Source organism: Anolis sagrei, chromosome X (genome assembly GCF_037176765.1).
Source record: "Anolis sagrei isolate rAnoSag1 chromosome X, rAnoSag1.mat, whole genome shotgun sequence".
NCBI lineage: Eukaryota > Metazoa > Chordata > Lepidosauria > Squamata > Dactyloidae > Anolis > Anolis sagrei.
This window is the reverse complement of record NC_090034.1, coordinates 74,302,279-74,320,456: the sequence shown is the minus strand read 5'-3', so window position 1 is coordinate 74,320,456 and position 18,178 is coordinate 74,302,279. Positions and strand designations below refer to the sequence as shown.

The following is an 18,178-nucleotide window of genomic DNA, read 5'->3' as shown; positions in this document are numbered from 1 at the left end:
TGAATCATCATGTAAATATCTGATATGCATGACGCACAAATGCCCAATACACCCACATTTGATTACTGATGGGTTTGGGGGGGATTGATTTTGTCATTTGGCAGTCTTGGAGTTGCTGGGATTTATAGTACACCTAAAATAAAAGAGGCTTCTGAACTCCACCAGTGATGGAATTGAATCAAACTTGGCACACAGAATTTCCATGACCAACAGAAAATACTGGGAGGATTTGGTGGGCATTGACCTTGAGTTTTGGAGTTGCAGTTCACCTACATCCAGAGAGCACTGTGGACTCAAACAATGATGGATCTGGATCAAACTTGGCACGAATACTCAATATGCCCAGATGTGAACACTGGAGGAGTTTGAGGAAAATAGACCTTGACATTTGGGAGTTGTAGTTGCTGGGACCTATAGTTCACCCACAATGAAATAACATTCTGAACCCCACCAAAGATAGAATTGGACCAAACTTCCCACACAGAACCCCCATGAACAACAGAAAACACTGTGTTTTCTGATGGTCTTTGGTGACCCCTCTGACACCCACAGGGGTCCCGACCCCCAGGTTGAGAAACACTGCTCTAGAACATGGCCATATAGCCCAAAAAAACCTACAACATACCAGGTGCTGGTCTAGGAGAGAGCCCTAGCATACTATACAAGGCACTTAAGTTGACATGCTACACTTTCCTTTTCCTCTCTATGGGCATTCATGGGTGCTGAGCTGGAGAGAACAACTCCCAGTGTTCCAGAAATTGAGATCAACTTACTATAAATGCACATGGACTCTTGACTACACAAGTTTAAGGAGCTGCCATTAAAAAAGTAAACAGACAGAACTACCATGTCCAGGGCAGGCCTAGAAAAGTTTAATTTTGGGGGTGACAACTCCATGGGGGTGATAAACTGCCCCCATGAGAAGCAGATTTTGGGAGATTCAGGAAATTTCAATCCTAATAATAATAATAATAATAATAATGTTTTTTTTTACTCTCTTTCCATATGGATCGAGGTGAGGTGCAACAACAGACAAAACACGTAACATTAGTTTAAAGAGCACATAAAAATATACTCCAAAGAATAGAACAGTGTTTCTCAACCTTCCTAATGCAGCGGCCCCTTGTTTATTTATTTATTTACTTTGCTTATATACCGCTATTCTCAGCCCGGGGGCGACTCACAGCGGTGTACAACATAGAAAGAACAAGATTCAAAATTCAAGACACAATCTAAAATATCAGTCTAGCAATAACCAAAAACATCATCATCAAAAACATCAACAATATCAATAATATAAAAAGCCGTTCACGTCGTCTCATCGTTTAAACCACAATCCAGTATCATTTTCCGTTGTTCCATTCCTGTTGTCATTACCAATTATTGCACTTCTTGTTCGAACACCTTCTTGAACAGCCAAGTCTTTAATTTCCTGCGGAATATCATCAGGGAAGGAGCCAGTCTGATGTCCACGGGAAGGGTGTTCCACAGCCGAGGGGCCACCACCGAGAAGGCCCTGTCTCTCGTCCCCGCCAGGCGTGCCTATGAGGCAGGCGGGATCGAGAGAAGGGCCTCCCCGGACGATCTCAAAGTCCTGGTGGGCTCGTAGGCCGAGATGCGGTCAGATAGGTATCTTGGGCCGGAACCGTTTAGGGCTTTATAGGCCAACGCCAGCACCTTGAATTGAGCCCGGTAGCAAATCGGCAGCCAGTGGAGCTGGTACAACAAGGGCGTTGTATGCTCCCTGCGTCCCGCTCCTGTTAGTAACATGGCTGCCCCACGTTGGACCAATTGAAGCTTCCGGGCCGTCTTCAAGGGCAACCCCACGTAGAGAGCGTTGCAGTAGTCTAAACGGGATGTAACCAGAGCGTGGACTACCGTGGCCAAGTCAGACCTCCCGAGGTACGGGTGCAGCTGGCGCACGAGCCTAAGCTGTGCAAATGCTCCCCTGGTCACCGCCGAGACCTGGGGTTCCAGGCTTAGCGATGAGTCCAGGATCACACCCAAGCTGCGAACCTGCGCCTTCAAGGGGAGTGCGACCCCATCCAGCACAGGCTGTAACCCTATACCCTGTTCGGCCTTGTGACTGACCAGGAGTACCTCTGTCTTGTCTGGATTCAATTTCAATTTGTTCGCCCTCATCCAGACCGTTACAGCGGCCAGGCACTGGTTCAGGACCTCGACAGGCTCCTTGTTGTGGTGACCCCCAACCATAACATTATTTTTGTTGCTACTTCATAACTGTCATTTTGCTACTGTTATGAATCACAATGTAAATATCTCATATGCAGGATGTATTTTCATTCACTGAACCAAATTTGGCACTAATACCCAATAAGCCTAAATTTGAATACTGGTGAGGTTGGGGTGTGGGGTTAATTTTGTCATTTGGGAGTTGTAGTTGCTGGGATTTATAGTTCACCTCTTGTCCTTTACTGAACCTAGCATTCGTTGGATGCTCTCACTTCTGCAGGAGGCTACCGTATACCATGAAGCTGTGAACAAGTCTACATAGGGACCACCAAACGCAGCATTGCCCAAACACGAATCAAGGAACATGAAAGGCACTGCAGATTAACTCAACCAGAGAAGTCAGCCATAATAGAGCACCCGATGAACCAACCTGGACACAGCATATTATTTGAAAACACAGAAATGCTGGACCAGTTTAACAACTACCATGTCAGACTAACAGAGAAGCCATTGAAATCCACAAGCATGTCAACAATTTCAACAGAAAGGAGGAAATCATGAAAATGAGTAAAATCTGGCTACCAGTATTAAAAAAACCTCTAAAACTATAACAGTAAATAAAAAAACAAAACTCAAACACAGGGAAACTCCAGACGAACAATCAGGAACAGCTAATCACTTCTCAACAAAGGATTCCCCCAGGCAGTAACAAGACACACCTAAAAACGGTCAGACCATCAAATGCTAATCAAGGTGGCCAATTGAAACATTCACACTTGCCTCCAACAGACAAGAGTTCTTTCTCCCACTCTAGACTTTCCATAAACCCAATTTTCCTAGTTTCCAACAGACCTCACAACCTCTAGATCAGTGGTTTTCAACCTGGGCTCCCAAGATGTTTTTGGCTTTCAATTCCCAGAAATCCTAACAGCTGGTAAACTGGCTAGGATTTCTGGGAGTTGTAGGCCAAAAACATCTGGGGACCCCAGGTTGAGGACCACTGCTCTAGATGCAGGTGAAACGTCAGGAGAGAATGCTTCTAGAACATGACCACACAGCCTGAAAAACCAGCAACAACCCAGTGATTCTGGCCATGAAAGCCTTCAACAATGGAATCCACTGCCTGGGCATATGGTGGCGTCTCCTTCTTTGGAAGCTTCTAAACCAGTTAGAATGGCCATCTATAGGGAGTGCTTTTATTGTGTATCTCAGCATGGCAGAAGGCAGTTGGAGTGGAAGGCAATTGGTGTCTTTTCCAGTAATATTTCAAAGCCCTGTTCCATAGGACGGTTTTAAATGGCGTTATTTTAAATGGGGTATTTTAATATTTTGATAAATGTTTTTAATGTTTATGTATTGGATCCAGGCATTGAAATGTTGGCGGTGTATATGCTGTGCTCTGCTCTGAGTCCCCTTTGGGGTGAGAAGGGCGGAATATAAATGTTTTAAATCTATATAAATAAAAATGTAATGTTCGTTTGTGCTATTCACAGAACTCAGAAACCACTGGGGCAATTCATGCCAAATTTGGACACTATGTCCCTAACAACCCAATGTACGTTCTCCACTCAAAAAAACAACGAAAACCAAAAGCAGAAAGGACTTCTAAACTGCATGTCCACAAAGGGGAAACTGCATGTCTACCGAGACCCATGGCCACGCCCCCTCTCCTCCTTGCGAGAAACAGCCGGCCGTTAAAGCCAGACGCACATGCACAGCCACACACACACAAGCGAGAGGAGTGGAGGTGGAGGCGCGCCGCATGCAGTCCCTTCTCTTTCCCTCCTATGTCAGGAGAGCAGTCTGCTACTCCTCCTTTCCCTGTTGGGAAAGCAGCAGCAACGGCGGCAGCAACGGAGCATCCACACAAGGAAGAAGGGGAGGAGGAGGAGGAGGAGGAGGAGGAGGAGGAGGAGGGGGGGGGGGCGAAGAAGGTGCATGGTGCTTGAATGAAGGACCTTCCTTCTCTCCCTCCCTTCCCTTCTTTCCTTCCTTTCTTTCCTTTCCTTCTTTCCCTCCTTCCTTTCCTTCTTTTCCTCCCTCCCTCCCTTTCCTCCTTCTTTCCCTTGCTTCATTTCCTTCCCTCCCTCCTTTCTTCATCCCCCTCCTTTCTTTCCCTCCTTCCTCCTTCCTTCCTTCTCCTTCCTCCCTCCCTCCCCCCGCCTTCTTTTTTCCTTCCTTCCCTTCCTTTTTCCTTCCTTCCTGTCCCTCCTTCCTTCTTCCTTTCCTTCTTTTCCTCCCTCCCTCCCTTTCCTCCTTCTTTCCCTTGCTTCATTTCCTTCCCCTTCATTTCCTTCCCTCCCTCCTTTCTTCATCCCCCTCCTTTCTTTCCCTCCTTCCTTCCTTCCTCCTTCCTTCCTCCCTCCCTCCCTCGCCTTCTTTTTTTCCTTCCTTCCCTTCCTTTTTCCTTCCTTCCCGTCCCTCCTTCCTTCTTCCTTTCCTTCTTTTCCTCCCTCCCTCCCTTTCCTCCTTCTTTCCCTTGCTTCATTTCCTTCCCCTTCATTTCCTTCCCTCCCTCCCTCCTTTCTTCATCCCCTCCTTTCTTTCCCTCCTTCCTCCCTCCCTCCCTTCCTGTTCCTCCTTCTTTCTTTTCCTTCCTTCCTGTCCCTCCTTCCTTCCTTTCCTTCTTTCTAAGATATAAATACAATATTAAATAGAAGGGACAGTCAAGAAGTAATGAGAGAAGGAGGAGAAAAGGGAAGGAAAGGAGGAGAGAAACAGGGAGGGAAAGAAGGAAAGAAAGAAAGATAGAGAAGCAAGGAAGGAGAGAAGGACATAAAAAATGAAAGGAAAAAGAGAGGGAAGGAAAGGAGAGAAGGAATGAAAGATAGGGAAGGAAGGAAGGATGTAACCAAAGAGCAAAGAAAGGGAGGAAAGAAACAGGTAGAGATGGAAGAAAGATGAGAGATAGGGAAAGAAAAAGAGGAAAGGAAGGAAAGAAGGAAGGGGGGAGAGAAAGAAGGAGGGAAGGTTGGTCACAGCAACGCGTGGCGGGTACAGCTAGTAGATAAATAAATAAATAAGTAGTATGCCATGAGGATGCCCATTACTGGGCCATGGGAGAAGTACACTGGTTTTGTACCCAGCAATTTGCCACCATTGACAACCAAACATTGGGCTTGGCAGCTCTTTGGCCTGAGCCAACAGGGTAGTTCTTATGCATTTGCTAGCCTGAGCCACATTCCTCAAAAGGCCAACAATCACACATCATACAATTATAGTCCCGTGAAGTCCACTGAACAATGGATACACTCAGCAACTACAAAAGGTGAATTGTACGCAGCTACAAAAGATGGATTGTAATCAGAAGGGTTAAAAAGGTAAATGGATGGTGAGACGGGTGGAAAGGGTGTTTCCCATGTGCCTTCCTTCATAGAATCCTAGAGTTGGAAGAGATGTCGTGGGTGATCCAGTCCAACCCCCTGCCAAGAAGCAGGAAAATTGTATTCAAAGCACCTCCAACAGATGGCCATCCAGTTTCTGCTTAAAAGCCTCCAAAGAAGAAGCCTCCACCACCCTCTGTGGCAGAGAGTTCCACTGCTGAACAGCTCTCACAGTTAGGAAGTTCCTCCTCATGTTCAGGTGGAATCTCCTTTCTTGTAGTTTGGAGCCATTGTTCCACATCCTAGTCAGCAGAAAACAAGCTTATGACTTCAGTTTTGGATTTTAAGTTCTATAATCCACTGCATGGATCCTGTAAGTTTTCAGGCTTCAAACAAGCGGCTTTTTTTACACCACAACAACCCCAAAGTGCACAATTGATGACATGGATGCAATGGAACCCCCTATCTAGTTCAACCCTCTCAACCCAACCAACCTTCACAGGATTGTTGTAAGGAGAAATAATAGAAAAGGAGAAAACAAGGCAGCTGTTTGGGGCAAAATTCCCACAATCCCTCTCCGCCAGCGCAACGGGAGTTTGGTACGGCCCAAAATATCCGAAGCCTTAAAGCAATGTTTCTCGGCCTTTCTAACACTGGGACCCCTTAATACAGTTCCTCATGTTGTGGTGACCCCCAACCATAACATTATTTTCGTTGCTACTTCATAACTGTCATTTTGCTACTGTTAGGAATCGTAATGGAAATATCTATTCTTCAGGGACCAAATTTGGCACAAATACCCAATACACCCAAATTTGACTGGTGGGGTTGAGAGGGATTGATTTTTTCATTTGGGAGTTGTAGTTGCTGGGATTTATAGTTCACCTACAATCAAAGAGCATTCTGAAATCCACCAACGATGGAATTGAACCAAACTTGGCACATAGAACTCCCGTGACCAACAAAATACTGGAAGGATTTGGTGGGCATTGACCTTGAGTTTGGGAGTTGTAGTTCACCTACATCCAGACAGCATTGTGGACTCAAACAATGATGGATCTGGACCAAACTTGCCGCAAATACTCAATATGCTGAAATGTGAATACTGGTGGAGTTTGGGGAAAACAGACCTTGACATTTGGGAGTTGTCGTTGCTGGGATTTATAGTTCACCTACAATCAAAGCGCATTCTGAACTCCACCAATGATGGAATTGAACCAAACTTGGCACACACAATTCCCATGAGTAATAGAAAATACTGGAAGGGTTTGGTGGGCATTGACCTTGAGTTTTGGAGTTGTAGTTCACCTACATCCAGACAGTACTGTGAACTCAAACAATGATGGATCTGGACCAAACTTGCCACAAATACTCAATATGCCAAAATGTGAATACTGGTGGAGTTTGGGGGAAACAGATCTTGACATATGGGAGTTGTCGTTGCTGGGATTTATAGTTCACGTACAATCAAAGCGCATTCTGAACTCCACCAATGAAGGAATTGAACCAAACTTGGCACACAAATTCCCATGACCAACAGAAAACATTGTGTTTTCTGGTGGTCTTTGGCAACTCCCCTGACACCCCCTTGCGACCCCCCCCCCAAGGGGTCCCAACCCCCCAAGTTGAGAAACACTGTTTTAGAGTATTTATGGGATAAATTTACCTCTACTTTATGTTAGGAGATGTGGATTGGCAGGTGTCCTTTTTTTATAACTGTGACCATCAGAAAATACTGTGTTTTTGGATGGTCTTTGGTGACCACTCTGACACCCCCATCACACACACACACACACCCAGGAGTCCTGACTCCCTGCCTTAAAATATCTCTTTGCCAAAACTGACATTTCGAGCTTTCCTCCATGTCCATTTCACGCTACATTTCATGAGCCGAAGGTTTTACACTTAATTAAACTGGAAGGACAACCGACCGGCATATGGTCCAGTGCCGCTTTTCTGCTGACAAAAGATCAAAAGCCACGCTTTGTACTGATACACTTTGTACTAACACACCGCCGCACACTACGTTTCGAAACCGCCTCCCTTGGTGGGGTTGCAAGGATCTCAAGGCAATTCCACCAAGCCGAAATTGACCTCAGGGCTGTTATGAATTGTGGGAGTTAATGTCCAAAACACCTGGAGGGCCAAATTTTGCCCAGGCCTGGTGTAGAAGGACCCAAGGTGTTCCATTATCACTTTTAGCCAACCTCAGAGGTTAGGTGACAACTCTCAGACTCTCGCATTACAATCTACGAGGAACGTTTCCCAACCCCAGTGGAAGAAGCCACACCACTGTGGGTGCCAGTCAACTAAAAGGACCACCCATTGAGCTTCTGCGAACAGGCAGCAAAAAGTCTTGGGCTATCCATGCCAAGAGGAAGGTAAACCTGGCTTGGGCAATGGCCAACCACAAGCTCTTCAACCATCCTGAGGCTTACAGGTGAGCAGATACAAAGGGAGGCAGGATCCTTGCTCAAAGCAAACAAGAGGCTCCTCAGGAACCAGATCTTCCAAATCCAGAGCCCCTTCCACACAGTTGTGTCAACTCTACATGGAACTGGATTATATGGCAGTGTGGAGTGACTCAGATAACCCAGTTCAAAGCAGATAATGTGGATTCTCTGCTAACCCACACAGATATACATACACGTACACACACTGGTAAAAGTATGATAGCTGGGACCGAGTGCTGGTAGTGCTATGCTGATTCCGCAATGGTGGTTGCGAATAAGGAACACATGTGTGACCACGTGGTCGAGAGTGCGGGCGGACTGAGAGACGCAGGCAGGACAGAGTTGGCAAGATAGTTCATAGGAATGGAAGATGAGCCCAATGGCAGGGGGGACAGAAAGGGGACGACGACAATAAACAAGGAAGGATTACTTCACTGTTATCTGTGTCCCACCTGTGTTGTCTGAGTTCAGTGGTATCCTGCCTCTGCATTCCGCTATGATTTCAGTGGTATCAGCGTTGGCGAAGCAGCGTTGCGGAATCAGCATAGCGCTACCAGCACTCAGTCCTAGCTATCATACTTTTACCCACACACATGTACACACAGGGATACACACACACATATATACATATACACATACACAGAGATATACATACTCACATACATGCACACACACATATACACAGAGATACATATGCAGATATACATACAGAGATACCCATATATATGTATACATATACACATACACACAGATACACACATATATACACATACATACTTACACACATATACACAGAGATGCACACACGAACATGTACACATACACACAGATATGCATACATACACGTACACACATATACAGATACATATGCATATATACACAGACACACACATATATACATGTACAGAGAGACATACATACACATACATGTACACATACACACATTTATACACATACACAGAGATATACACACATACACGTACATATATACACATACATACACACAGATATACATATACACATATACGTACATATATATATACACACACACAGATATACACAATTACTTACACACATATACACAGAAATACATACATGTACACATACACACAGATATACTTTCACACGTATACACATACACATGCATATATACATATATACAGACACATACATATACACACAGACATACATACACATGCATGTACACAGCTCTATACACGTACATATATACACATACAGAGATACACACATATATATACACATACATACACAGATATACATATACACACACAGATATACACAAATACACACATATACGCACATGTACATGTACACATACACACAGATATACTTTCACACGTATACACATACACATGCATATATACATACATACACACAGAAATACATATACACACATACTTACACACATATACACAGAAATACACACACGTACATGTACATATACACACATACACATATACATATACACTTACAGATACACGGATATGCATATATACACGTACATATATACACACACTGAGATACACACACACATATATATATACATGATCATCCAGAAAGGACCCTTCCCAGGCTCAGAACTTCCTGACTATGAGAGCCGTTCAGCAGTGGAACTCTCTGCCTCGGAGTGTGGTGGAGGCTCCTTCTTGGGAAGCTTTGAAAGCTGAGGCTGGGTGGCCATCTGTCGGGGGTGCTTTGAATGTAATGTTCCTGCTTCTTGGCAGAAAGGGGTTGGACTGGATGGCCCATGAGATCTCTTCCAACTCAATGATTCAGAGGGAGGGGAAGAGAGGCTCCCTTCTGGGGGGTGGTGGGACCCTCTCCTCCCCCAAAGCTTCGAAGCCTTGGAAATCCCACAGGAATCCTGGCATTGCCTGGGATGGCTCCAACTGGGCCGGGGCTGCCCCAAAGGGAACTTTTCCCAACTTTTTGGGAGTGGGGGGGGGTGGAGGGTGGGAAAGGGGAGGCTGCTCACCTGCCCTGCACCCCGTGGAGGAGGTGGTTCTTCTCCATCCCGGCCCCACAGGTGTTCCCCCTCCGGAGAAAAGAGAAGGGCCGCCCTCCCCACAGCTGCCTCTTATACTCTGCGGCCGGACGGAGCAGCCCGGGTGGAAAGCCCACGGAAACCGTGCGCAAAGGCCGGGGGGCGGCGGAGGGAGGGCGGCTCGGACCGGCTGCAAACCAGCGAAGGAAGGAAGGACTCCAAGACCAAGAACAGTCCTTGGCCAGGAACACAGGCTCTCCTCCATATTGATCAGTATTTGGGAAGTTTGGTCATCTCTCTGGAGGCAGGGTGAACTACAACTCCCGCGCGGGGCAGTAGGGAGGGGGTCATTCCACCCCAAATCCCTCCAGTATGCTATCTTGGCCCGGGTTATTCGAAAAAAAGTACTGTTTCTTTTGGGGTGTGACTATTCGTGCCAAGTTTGGTCCAGATCCATCATTGTTTGAGTCCACTGGATGTAGGTGAACTATAACTCCCAAACTCCACAAGTGTTCACATTTGGGCATATTGATTATTCGTGCCAAGTTTGGTCCAGATCCATCATTGTTTGAGTCCACTGGATGTAGGTGAACTATAACTCCCAAACTCCACAAGTGTTCACATTTGGGCATATTGAGTATCCGTGCCAAGTTTGGTCCAGATCCATCATTGTTTGAGTCCACTGGATGTAGGTGAACTATAACTCCCAAACTCCACAAGTGTTCACATTTGGGCATATTGAGTATTCGTGCCAAGTTTGGTCCAGATCCATCATTGTTTGAGTCCACTGGATGTAGGTGAACTATAACTCCCAAACTCCACAAGTGTTCACATTTGGGCATATTGAGTATTCCTGCCAAGTTTGGTCCAGATCCATCATTGTTTGAGTCCACTGGATGTAGGTGAACTATAACTCCCAAACTCCACAAGTGTTCACATTTGGGCATATTGAGTATTTGTGCCAAATTTGGTCCAGATCCATCATTGTTTGAGTCCACTGGATGTAGGTGAACTATAACTCCCAAACTCCACAAGTGTTCACATTTGGGCATATTGAGTATTCGTGCCAAGTTTGGTTCAGATCCATCATTGTTTGAGTCCACTGGATGTAGGTGAACTATAACTCCCAAACTCCACAAGTGTTCACATTTGGGCATATTGAGTATTTGTGCCAAGTTTGGTCCAGATCCATCATTGTTTGAGTCCACTGGATGTAGGTGAACTATAACTCCCAAACTCCACAAGTGTTCACATTTGGGCATATTGAGTATTCCTGCCAAGTTTGGTCAAGATCCATCATTGTTTGAGTCCACTGGATGTAGGTGAACTATAACTCCCAAACTCCACAAGTGTTCACATTTGGGCATATTGAGTATTTGTGCCAAGTTTGGTCCAGATCCATCATTGTTTGAGTCCACTGGATGTAGGTGAACTATAACTCCCAAACTCCACAAGTGTTCACATTTGGGCATATTGAGTATTTGTGCCAAGTTTGGTCCAGATCCATCATTGTTTGAGTCCACTGGATGTAGGTGAACTATAACTCCCAAACTCCACAAGTGTTCACATTTGGGCATATTGAGTATTCGTGCCAAGTTTGGTCCAGATCCATCATTGTTTGAGTCCACTGGATGTAGGTGAACTATAACTCCCAAACTCCACAAGTGTTCACATTTGGACATCTTGAGTAGTTGTGCCAAGTTTGGTCCAGATCCATCATTGTTTGATTCCACAGTGCTCTCTGGATGCAGGTGAACTATAACTCCCAAACTCCAAGTCAATGCCCACTTAATCCTTCCAGTATTTTTTATTACTCATGGGAATTGCGTGTGCCAAATATGGTTCAATTCCCTCATTGGTGGAGTTCGGAATGCTCTTTGATTTTAGGTGAACTATAAATCCCAGCAACTACAACTCCCAAATGTCAAGGTCTATTTTCCCCAAACGTCACCAATGCTCACATTTGGGCATATTGAGTATTCGTGCCATGTTTGGTCCAGATCCATCATTGTTTGAGTCCACTGGATGGAGGTGAACTGTAACTCCCAATCCCCAAGTCAATGCCCTCCAAACCCTTCCAGTATTTTCTATTACTCATGGGAATTGTGTGTGCCAAGTTTGGTTCAGTTCCATCATTGGTGGGGTTCGGAATGCTCTTTGATTGTAGGTGAACTACACATCCCAGCAACTACAACTCCCGAATGTCAAGGTCTATTTCCCCCAAACTCCACATTTCGGCATATTGAATATTTGTGCCAAGTTTGGTCCAGATCCATCATTGTTTGAGTCCACAGTGCTCTCTGGATGTAGGTGAACTCCAACTCCAGAACCCAAGGTCAATACCCACCAAACCAGTCCAGTATTTTCTATTGGTCATGGGAGTTGTGTGTGCCAATATTGGTTCAATTCCATCGTTGGTGGAGTTCAGATGCTCTTTGATTGTAGGTGATCTATAAATCCCAGGAACTACAACTCCCAAATGACGAATTCCATCCCATCCCCAACCCCACTAGTATTCAAATTTGTGTGTAATGGGTGTTTGTGCCAAGTTTGGTCCAGTGAATGAAAATACATCCTGCGTATCAGATATTTACATTACAATTCATAACAGTAGCAAAACTACAGTTATGAAGTAGCAATGGAAATAGTGTTATGGTTGGGGGTCACGACAACATGAGGAACTGTATTAAGGGGTTGTAGCATTAGGAAGGTTGAGAACCACTGCTATTGGGGAAATTGGGGCAAGTCACACTTTCTCAGCCTAAGCCCGTGAACCCAATCTTTCAAAAAACAAAAAACATAATAGGTTGGCTTTCCATGAGTCAGAAATGACGTGAGAGCACAGAACGAAACAAATCTCCCAAAGCAGGATTTCAGAGTTCTGGAGGTGAACAGGAAGTATATTAATCATGGGTTATAACTGTTAGTTGAGGGAGGGAAGTTATAACCCATATCTAGGTTTTAAGATATGCATGCTGTGCTTTTGTAGTGTAGTTTAGATTATTTTTATTTTGAGATTGTTTTATATATAATTTTGAGAATATATATAGAGAGCGTGGATTGTGTGCTTAATACAGCAACCCTTGCTGTTCTATTGCAAATCACCCAGACGTGGGATGTAGTGGAATACAACAGTTCTGCAAGTCGCTTCTGGTGTGAGAGAATTGGCCGTCTGCAAAAACGTTGCCGAGGGGACGTCAGGATGTTTTGATGTTTTTACATCCTTGTGGGAGGCTTCTCTCATGTCCCTGCATGAGAAGCGAGCTGATAGAGGGAGCTCATCCGCGCTCTCCCCAGATTCGAACCTGTCATAGAATCACAGAATCAAAGAGTTAGAAGAGACCTCATGGGCCATCCAGTCCAACCCCCTGCCAAGAAGCAGGAATATTGCATTCAAATCACCCCTGACAGATGGCCATCCAGCCTCTGTTTAAAAGCTTCCAAAGAAGGAGCCTCCACCACACTCCAGGGCAGAGAGTTCCACTGCTGAACGGCTCTCACAGTCAGGAAGTTCTTCCTCATGTTCAGATGGAATCTCCTTTCTTGTAGTTTGAAGCCATTGTTCTGCGTCCTAGTCTCCAGGGAAGGAGAAAACAAGCTTGCTCCCTCCTCCCTGTGGCTTCCTCTCACATATTTATACATGGCTATCATATCCCCTCCTCAGCCTTCTCTTCTTCAGGCTAAACATGCCCATCTCCTTAAGCCGCTCCTCATAGGGCTTGTTCTCCAGACCTTTTATCATTTTAGTCGCCCTCCTCTGGACACATTCCAGCTTGTCAATATCTCTCTTGAATTGTGGTGCCCAGAATTGGACACAATATTCCAGGTGTGGTCTAACCAAAGCAGAATAGAGGGGTAGCATGACTTCCCTAGATCTAGACACTATGCTCCTATTGATGCAGGCCAAAATCCCATTGGCTTTTTTTGCCGCCACATCACATTGTTGGCTCATGTTTAACTTGTTGTCCACGAGGACTCCAAGATCTTTTTCACACGTACTGCTCTCGAGCCAGACATTGTCCCCCATTCTGTATCTTTGCATTTCGTTTTTCCTGCCAAAGTGAAGTATCTTGCATTTGTCCCTGTTGAACTTCATTTTGTTAGTTTTGGCCCATCATCTCTCTAATCTGTCAAGATCGTTTTGAATTCTGCTCCTGTCCTCTGGACTATTGGCTATCCCTCCCAATTTGGTGTCGTCTGCAAACTTGATGATCATGCCTTCTAGCCCTTCATCTAAGTCATTAATAAAGATGTTGAACAGGACCGGGCCCAGGACAGAACCCTGCGGCACTCCACTCGTCACTTCTTTCCAGGATGAAGAGGAAGCATTGGTGAGCACCCTCTGGGTTCGTCCATTTAACCAATTACAGATCCACCTCGCTGCAGTTTTGCCTAGCCCACATTGGACTAGTTTCCTTGCCAGAAGGTCATGGGGGACCTTGTCGAAGGCCTTACTGAAATCCAGGTACGCTACATCCACGGCATTCCCCGCATCTACCCAGCTTGTAACTCTATCAAAAAAAGAGATCAGATTAGTCTGGCATGACTTGTTTTTGATAAATCCATGTTGACTATTAGGAATGACCGCATTTGTTTCTAAGTGTTTGCAGACCTCTTCCTTAACAATCTTTTCCAGAATCTTGCCTGGTATTGACGTGAGGCTGACCGGACGGTAATTGTTTGGGTCATCCTTTTTTCCCTTCTTGAAGATTGGGACCACATTGGCCCTCCTCCAATCTGCTGAGACTTCTCCTCTTCTCCAAGAACTCTCAAAGATGGTTGCCAATGGTTCCGAAATGACTTCCGCTAGTTCCTTCAATACTCTTGGGTGTAGTTGATCCGGCCCTTGGGACTTGAACTCATTTAGAGCGGCCAGGTATTCCTGGACGAGTTGTTTCCCAATTCAGGGTTGGATGTTCTCAAATCCCTCATCCACTCCGTCTTGCTGAGGTTGAAGATGACTTTCTTTTTGTGAGAAGACCGAGGCAAAGAAGGTATCAAGTAGTTCTGCCTTTTCCCTATCCCCTGTCAGCATTGCCCCATCTTCTCCTCGAAGAGGCCCTATCGCCTCCTTATTTTTCCTTTTTCTACTGACATAAGAAAAGAATCCCTGTGACCTGTTGGTCTTCAGTCCTGCCGTCACAGGGTTTTATTTTATAGTTGGGGGTCACGACAGCATGAGGTACTGTATTATGGGGTCGCTGCATTAGAAAGGTTGGGAATCACTGCATTAAACATTCTTTTAAAGCCTTCTAAGTCACTGATCTCAGTGGTGACGCGTTTGATGGGCTGCCAGTATAGCACAACATCCAGAAAAAAAATATTTGCCAACAAGTTAAAACTGGAATTTGTTTTTATTGTGTAGCTATATACAACCAAAAAGGGGGGAAAATCAACATGCAACTTTCAAATTCAACTACAGGCACTGAAGCGGAGAATATTCTCCCTCAAACCTCCCTTTTTAGATCACTAACTGAACTAAAATGAGTGTTTTGTTTTGTTTGCTACAGTCTACCACAGGCATGGGCAAACTTTGGCCCTCCGGGTGTTTTGGACTTCAGCTCCCACAATGCCTAGTCACTAAAGTTCTTTCCTATCATCTTCTATTCTACTCAGTGCAAAGAAATGCTCGAACTCATTCCCACACTCAACGCCCCTCCATCTGTGGAAGAGTCCTCTTAAAAAAGGGGAAAACAGAAAGAAAAGAACGGAAAAGAGCATTTCTTTAAAAATAATCAAGTGCCTTGGCAATTATGTACAAAAAACACACACAACATATAAAAATGTACGAAAGTTCTATGTTTTGCACCCGTGTAGAAAAGTGTCTCTGTGCCTGTTTTCCACTCTGAATTGCCAAGAATTCCCCTTCCCCAATGGCTCTTCTCCGGCTGGCCTTTGCCCTTCTCCTCCGCTCTTGCTTCATGGGCATTTCCTTTGGGTTTCCCCTTCCCCGTCCTGCATCTTTCCCAAAATCTTCCTGGTAATCTCTGTATAGACGGTTTCTTTTCCATCCTTGGAATTCGTGACTCCTGGCTCTGTTACTGAGGATCTGAAATGAAAGAGAAATCAAAATGTAATGTGAAGGAACCGATTGAAGACAATTCCCACTTCATCACATTAGGCAGGGAAGTGTGTGGCAGAGGAGAGCAGAGAAGAGCTCAGTCTTACTCAGGTTTTTAATGAAATGGATGTTTTTCCAACATTCTATCACACTGTTAAATGTCTCTCAGTTTCCTTTCAGTATACTTTCACGCTACAGAGATTTGGCCCTGACCACCATCCCTCTCCCTGCACATAGTTGAAAACCGGGAAGGAGGGAGGGAAAGCAGCAATGCTCTCTCTTTCTCTGTCTTCCCCCTCTCTTTGTGTCCCTCCCTTTCTCTCTCTTGGCTGCCCCACAGAGAAGAGTGTGGACCTTGGAAAACTATAACTCCCAAGTCTTCATAGTTTGGAGCTATGGCATTTAAAGTGGTGTCCAACAGCATTCATTCCATAGTGCAAATGCATCAAGAGAAGGGTATGGATCTTGGGAAACTATAACTCCCAGGGGGACTCCATCGCATGGAGCCATGTCATTTAAAGTGGAGGTGCAAGGACATTCATTCCATACTGCAAATGCACCAAGTGAAGGGTATGGGCCTTGGGAAACTCTAATTCCCAACTGCACAACATGGAGATATGACATAATAATAATAATAATAATAATAATAATAATAATACCAATAATAATGGCATTTAAAATGGGTCCCAACTGCATTTATTCTCCAGTGCAGATGCAACCAGAGAAGGGTATGGACCTTGGGAAACTATAATTTCCAGGACTGCACAACATGGAGATATGGCATAATAATAATAATAATATCATTTAAAATGGGTCCCAACTGCATTTATTCTCCAAGTGCAGATGCAACCAGAGATGGGTATGGACCTTGGGAAACTATAATTTCCAGGACTGCACAGCATGGAGATATGGCATAACAACAGCAAGAACAATAATAATGGCATTTGGGGATGGGGGAGAGGGCCTTCTCGGTGGTGGCCCCCCAACTCTGGAACTCACTTCCCAAGGACATCAGACATGCCCCAACGCTGGCAGTCTTTAGGAGGAGCCTGAAAACGTGGTTGTTCCAGTGTGCCTTCCCAGAATAAGGAAAACTCTTAGCAATATGTCCTCAAATGCACTTTAATATTGATTTAGGATTGTCTGCGCACCCTCATCTTTCTTGAAAACCCTATTCTAGTTATACCCTACCTTGTTCATGCCCAGCATTATTTTTAATTATTACATTTGGCCCAGCCATAGGTTTTTAAATGCTTGTATGATATTGTTTATTTTTTTGTTTATGAGGTTTATTTTAACTGTTTTGTATTGATTATTTTGTTATTGCCTTTGTTTATTGATGTACTGCGGGCTTGGCCTCATGTAAGCCGCACCGAGTCCCTTGGGGAGATAGTAGCGGGATACAAATAAAGATTATTATTGCATTGTCGAAGGCTTTCATGGCTGGAATCACTGAGTTCTTGTGGTTTTTTTCGGGCTATATGGCCATGTTCTAGAGGCATTTCTCCTGACGTTTCGCCTGCATCTATGGCAAGCATCCTCAGAGGACCTCACCTCTGAGGATGCTTGCCATAGATGCAGGCGAAACGTCAGGAGAAATGCCTCTAGAACATGGCCATATAGCCCGAAAAAACCCACAAGAACTTAAAGATTATTATTGTTGTGGTGGTTATTATTATTATTTAAAATGGGTCCCAACTGCATTTATTCTCCAGTGCAGATGCAACCAGAGAAGGGTATGGACCTCGGGAAACTATAATTCCCAGGAGCACATAGTATGGAGCTATGGTATTTGAAGTGGGGTCCAAAAGCATTCATGGTATAGTGTAAATACACCCAAAGAAGGATATGGATCTTGGGAAACTAACTCCTAGGACCACACAACAAGGAGACATGGCATAATAATAATAATAATAATAATAATAATAATAATAATAATAATAATTGTTGTCGTCGTCATTATCATCGTCCTTCTCTCCTGGTTTTCCCATGCAGTACAAGGCAAAGACATATCACGGAAGGGAAGAACCCGGAAAAGCTATTTTTTTAAAAAGATTTTGTTTTGGCAAAGTAAAAACTCAGTGAGCAAAAGGTAATGTTTTCCCTAATAAGGGTGCTTTTGGCTCCTCCTACAATGTCCCCT

General features: G+C 44.7%; 2 protein-coding genes across 2 annotated transcripts in view; both read right to left on the bottom strand.

The window, feature by feature from the left end:
• SLC30A2 (solute carrier family 30 member 2) overlaps positions 1-10,082 on the bottom strand; it is a 35,163-nt gene extending 25,081 nt beyond the window's left edge. The window contains exon 1 of the mRNA XM_060784460.2: positions 9,966-10,082. Coding sequence (XP_060640443.2) covers positions 9,966-10,003 — 38 coding nt within the window. The 5' untranslated portion in view covers positions 10,004-10,082. The remainder of the gene's footprint in view (positions 1-9,965) is intronic.
• Positions 10,083-15,309: 5,227 nt separating this feature from the next.
• TRIM63 (tripartite motif containing 63) overlaps positions 15,310-18,178 on the bottom strand; it is a 34,342-nt gene continuing 31,473 nt past the window's right edge. The window contains exon 9 of the mRNA XM_060784461.2: positions 15,310-16,023. Within this exon, the coding sequence (XP_060640444.1) occupies positions 16,013-16,023 (11 nt within the window). The 3' untranslated portion in view covers positions 15,310-16,012. The remainder of the gene's footprint in view (positions 16,024-18,178) is intronic.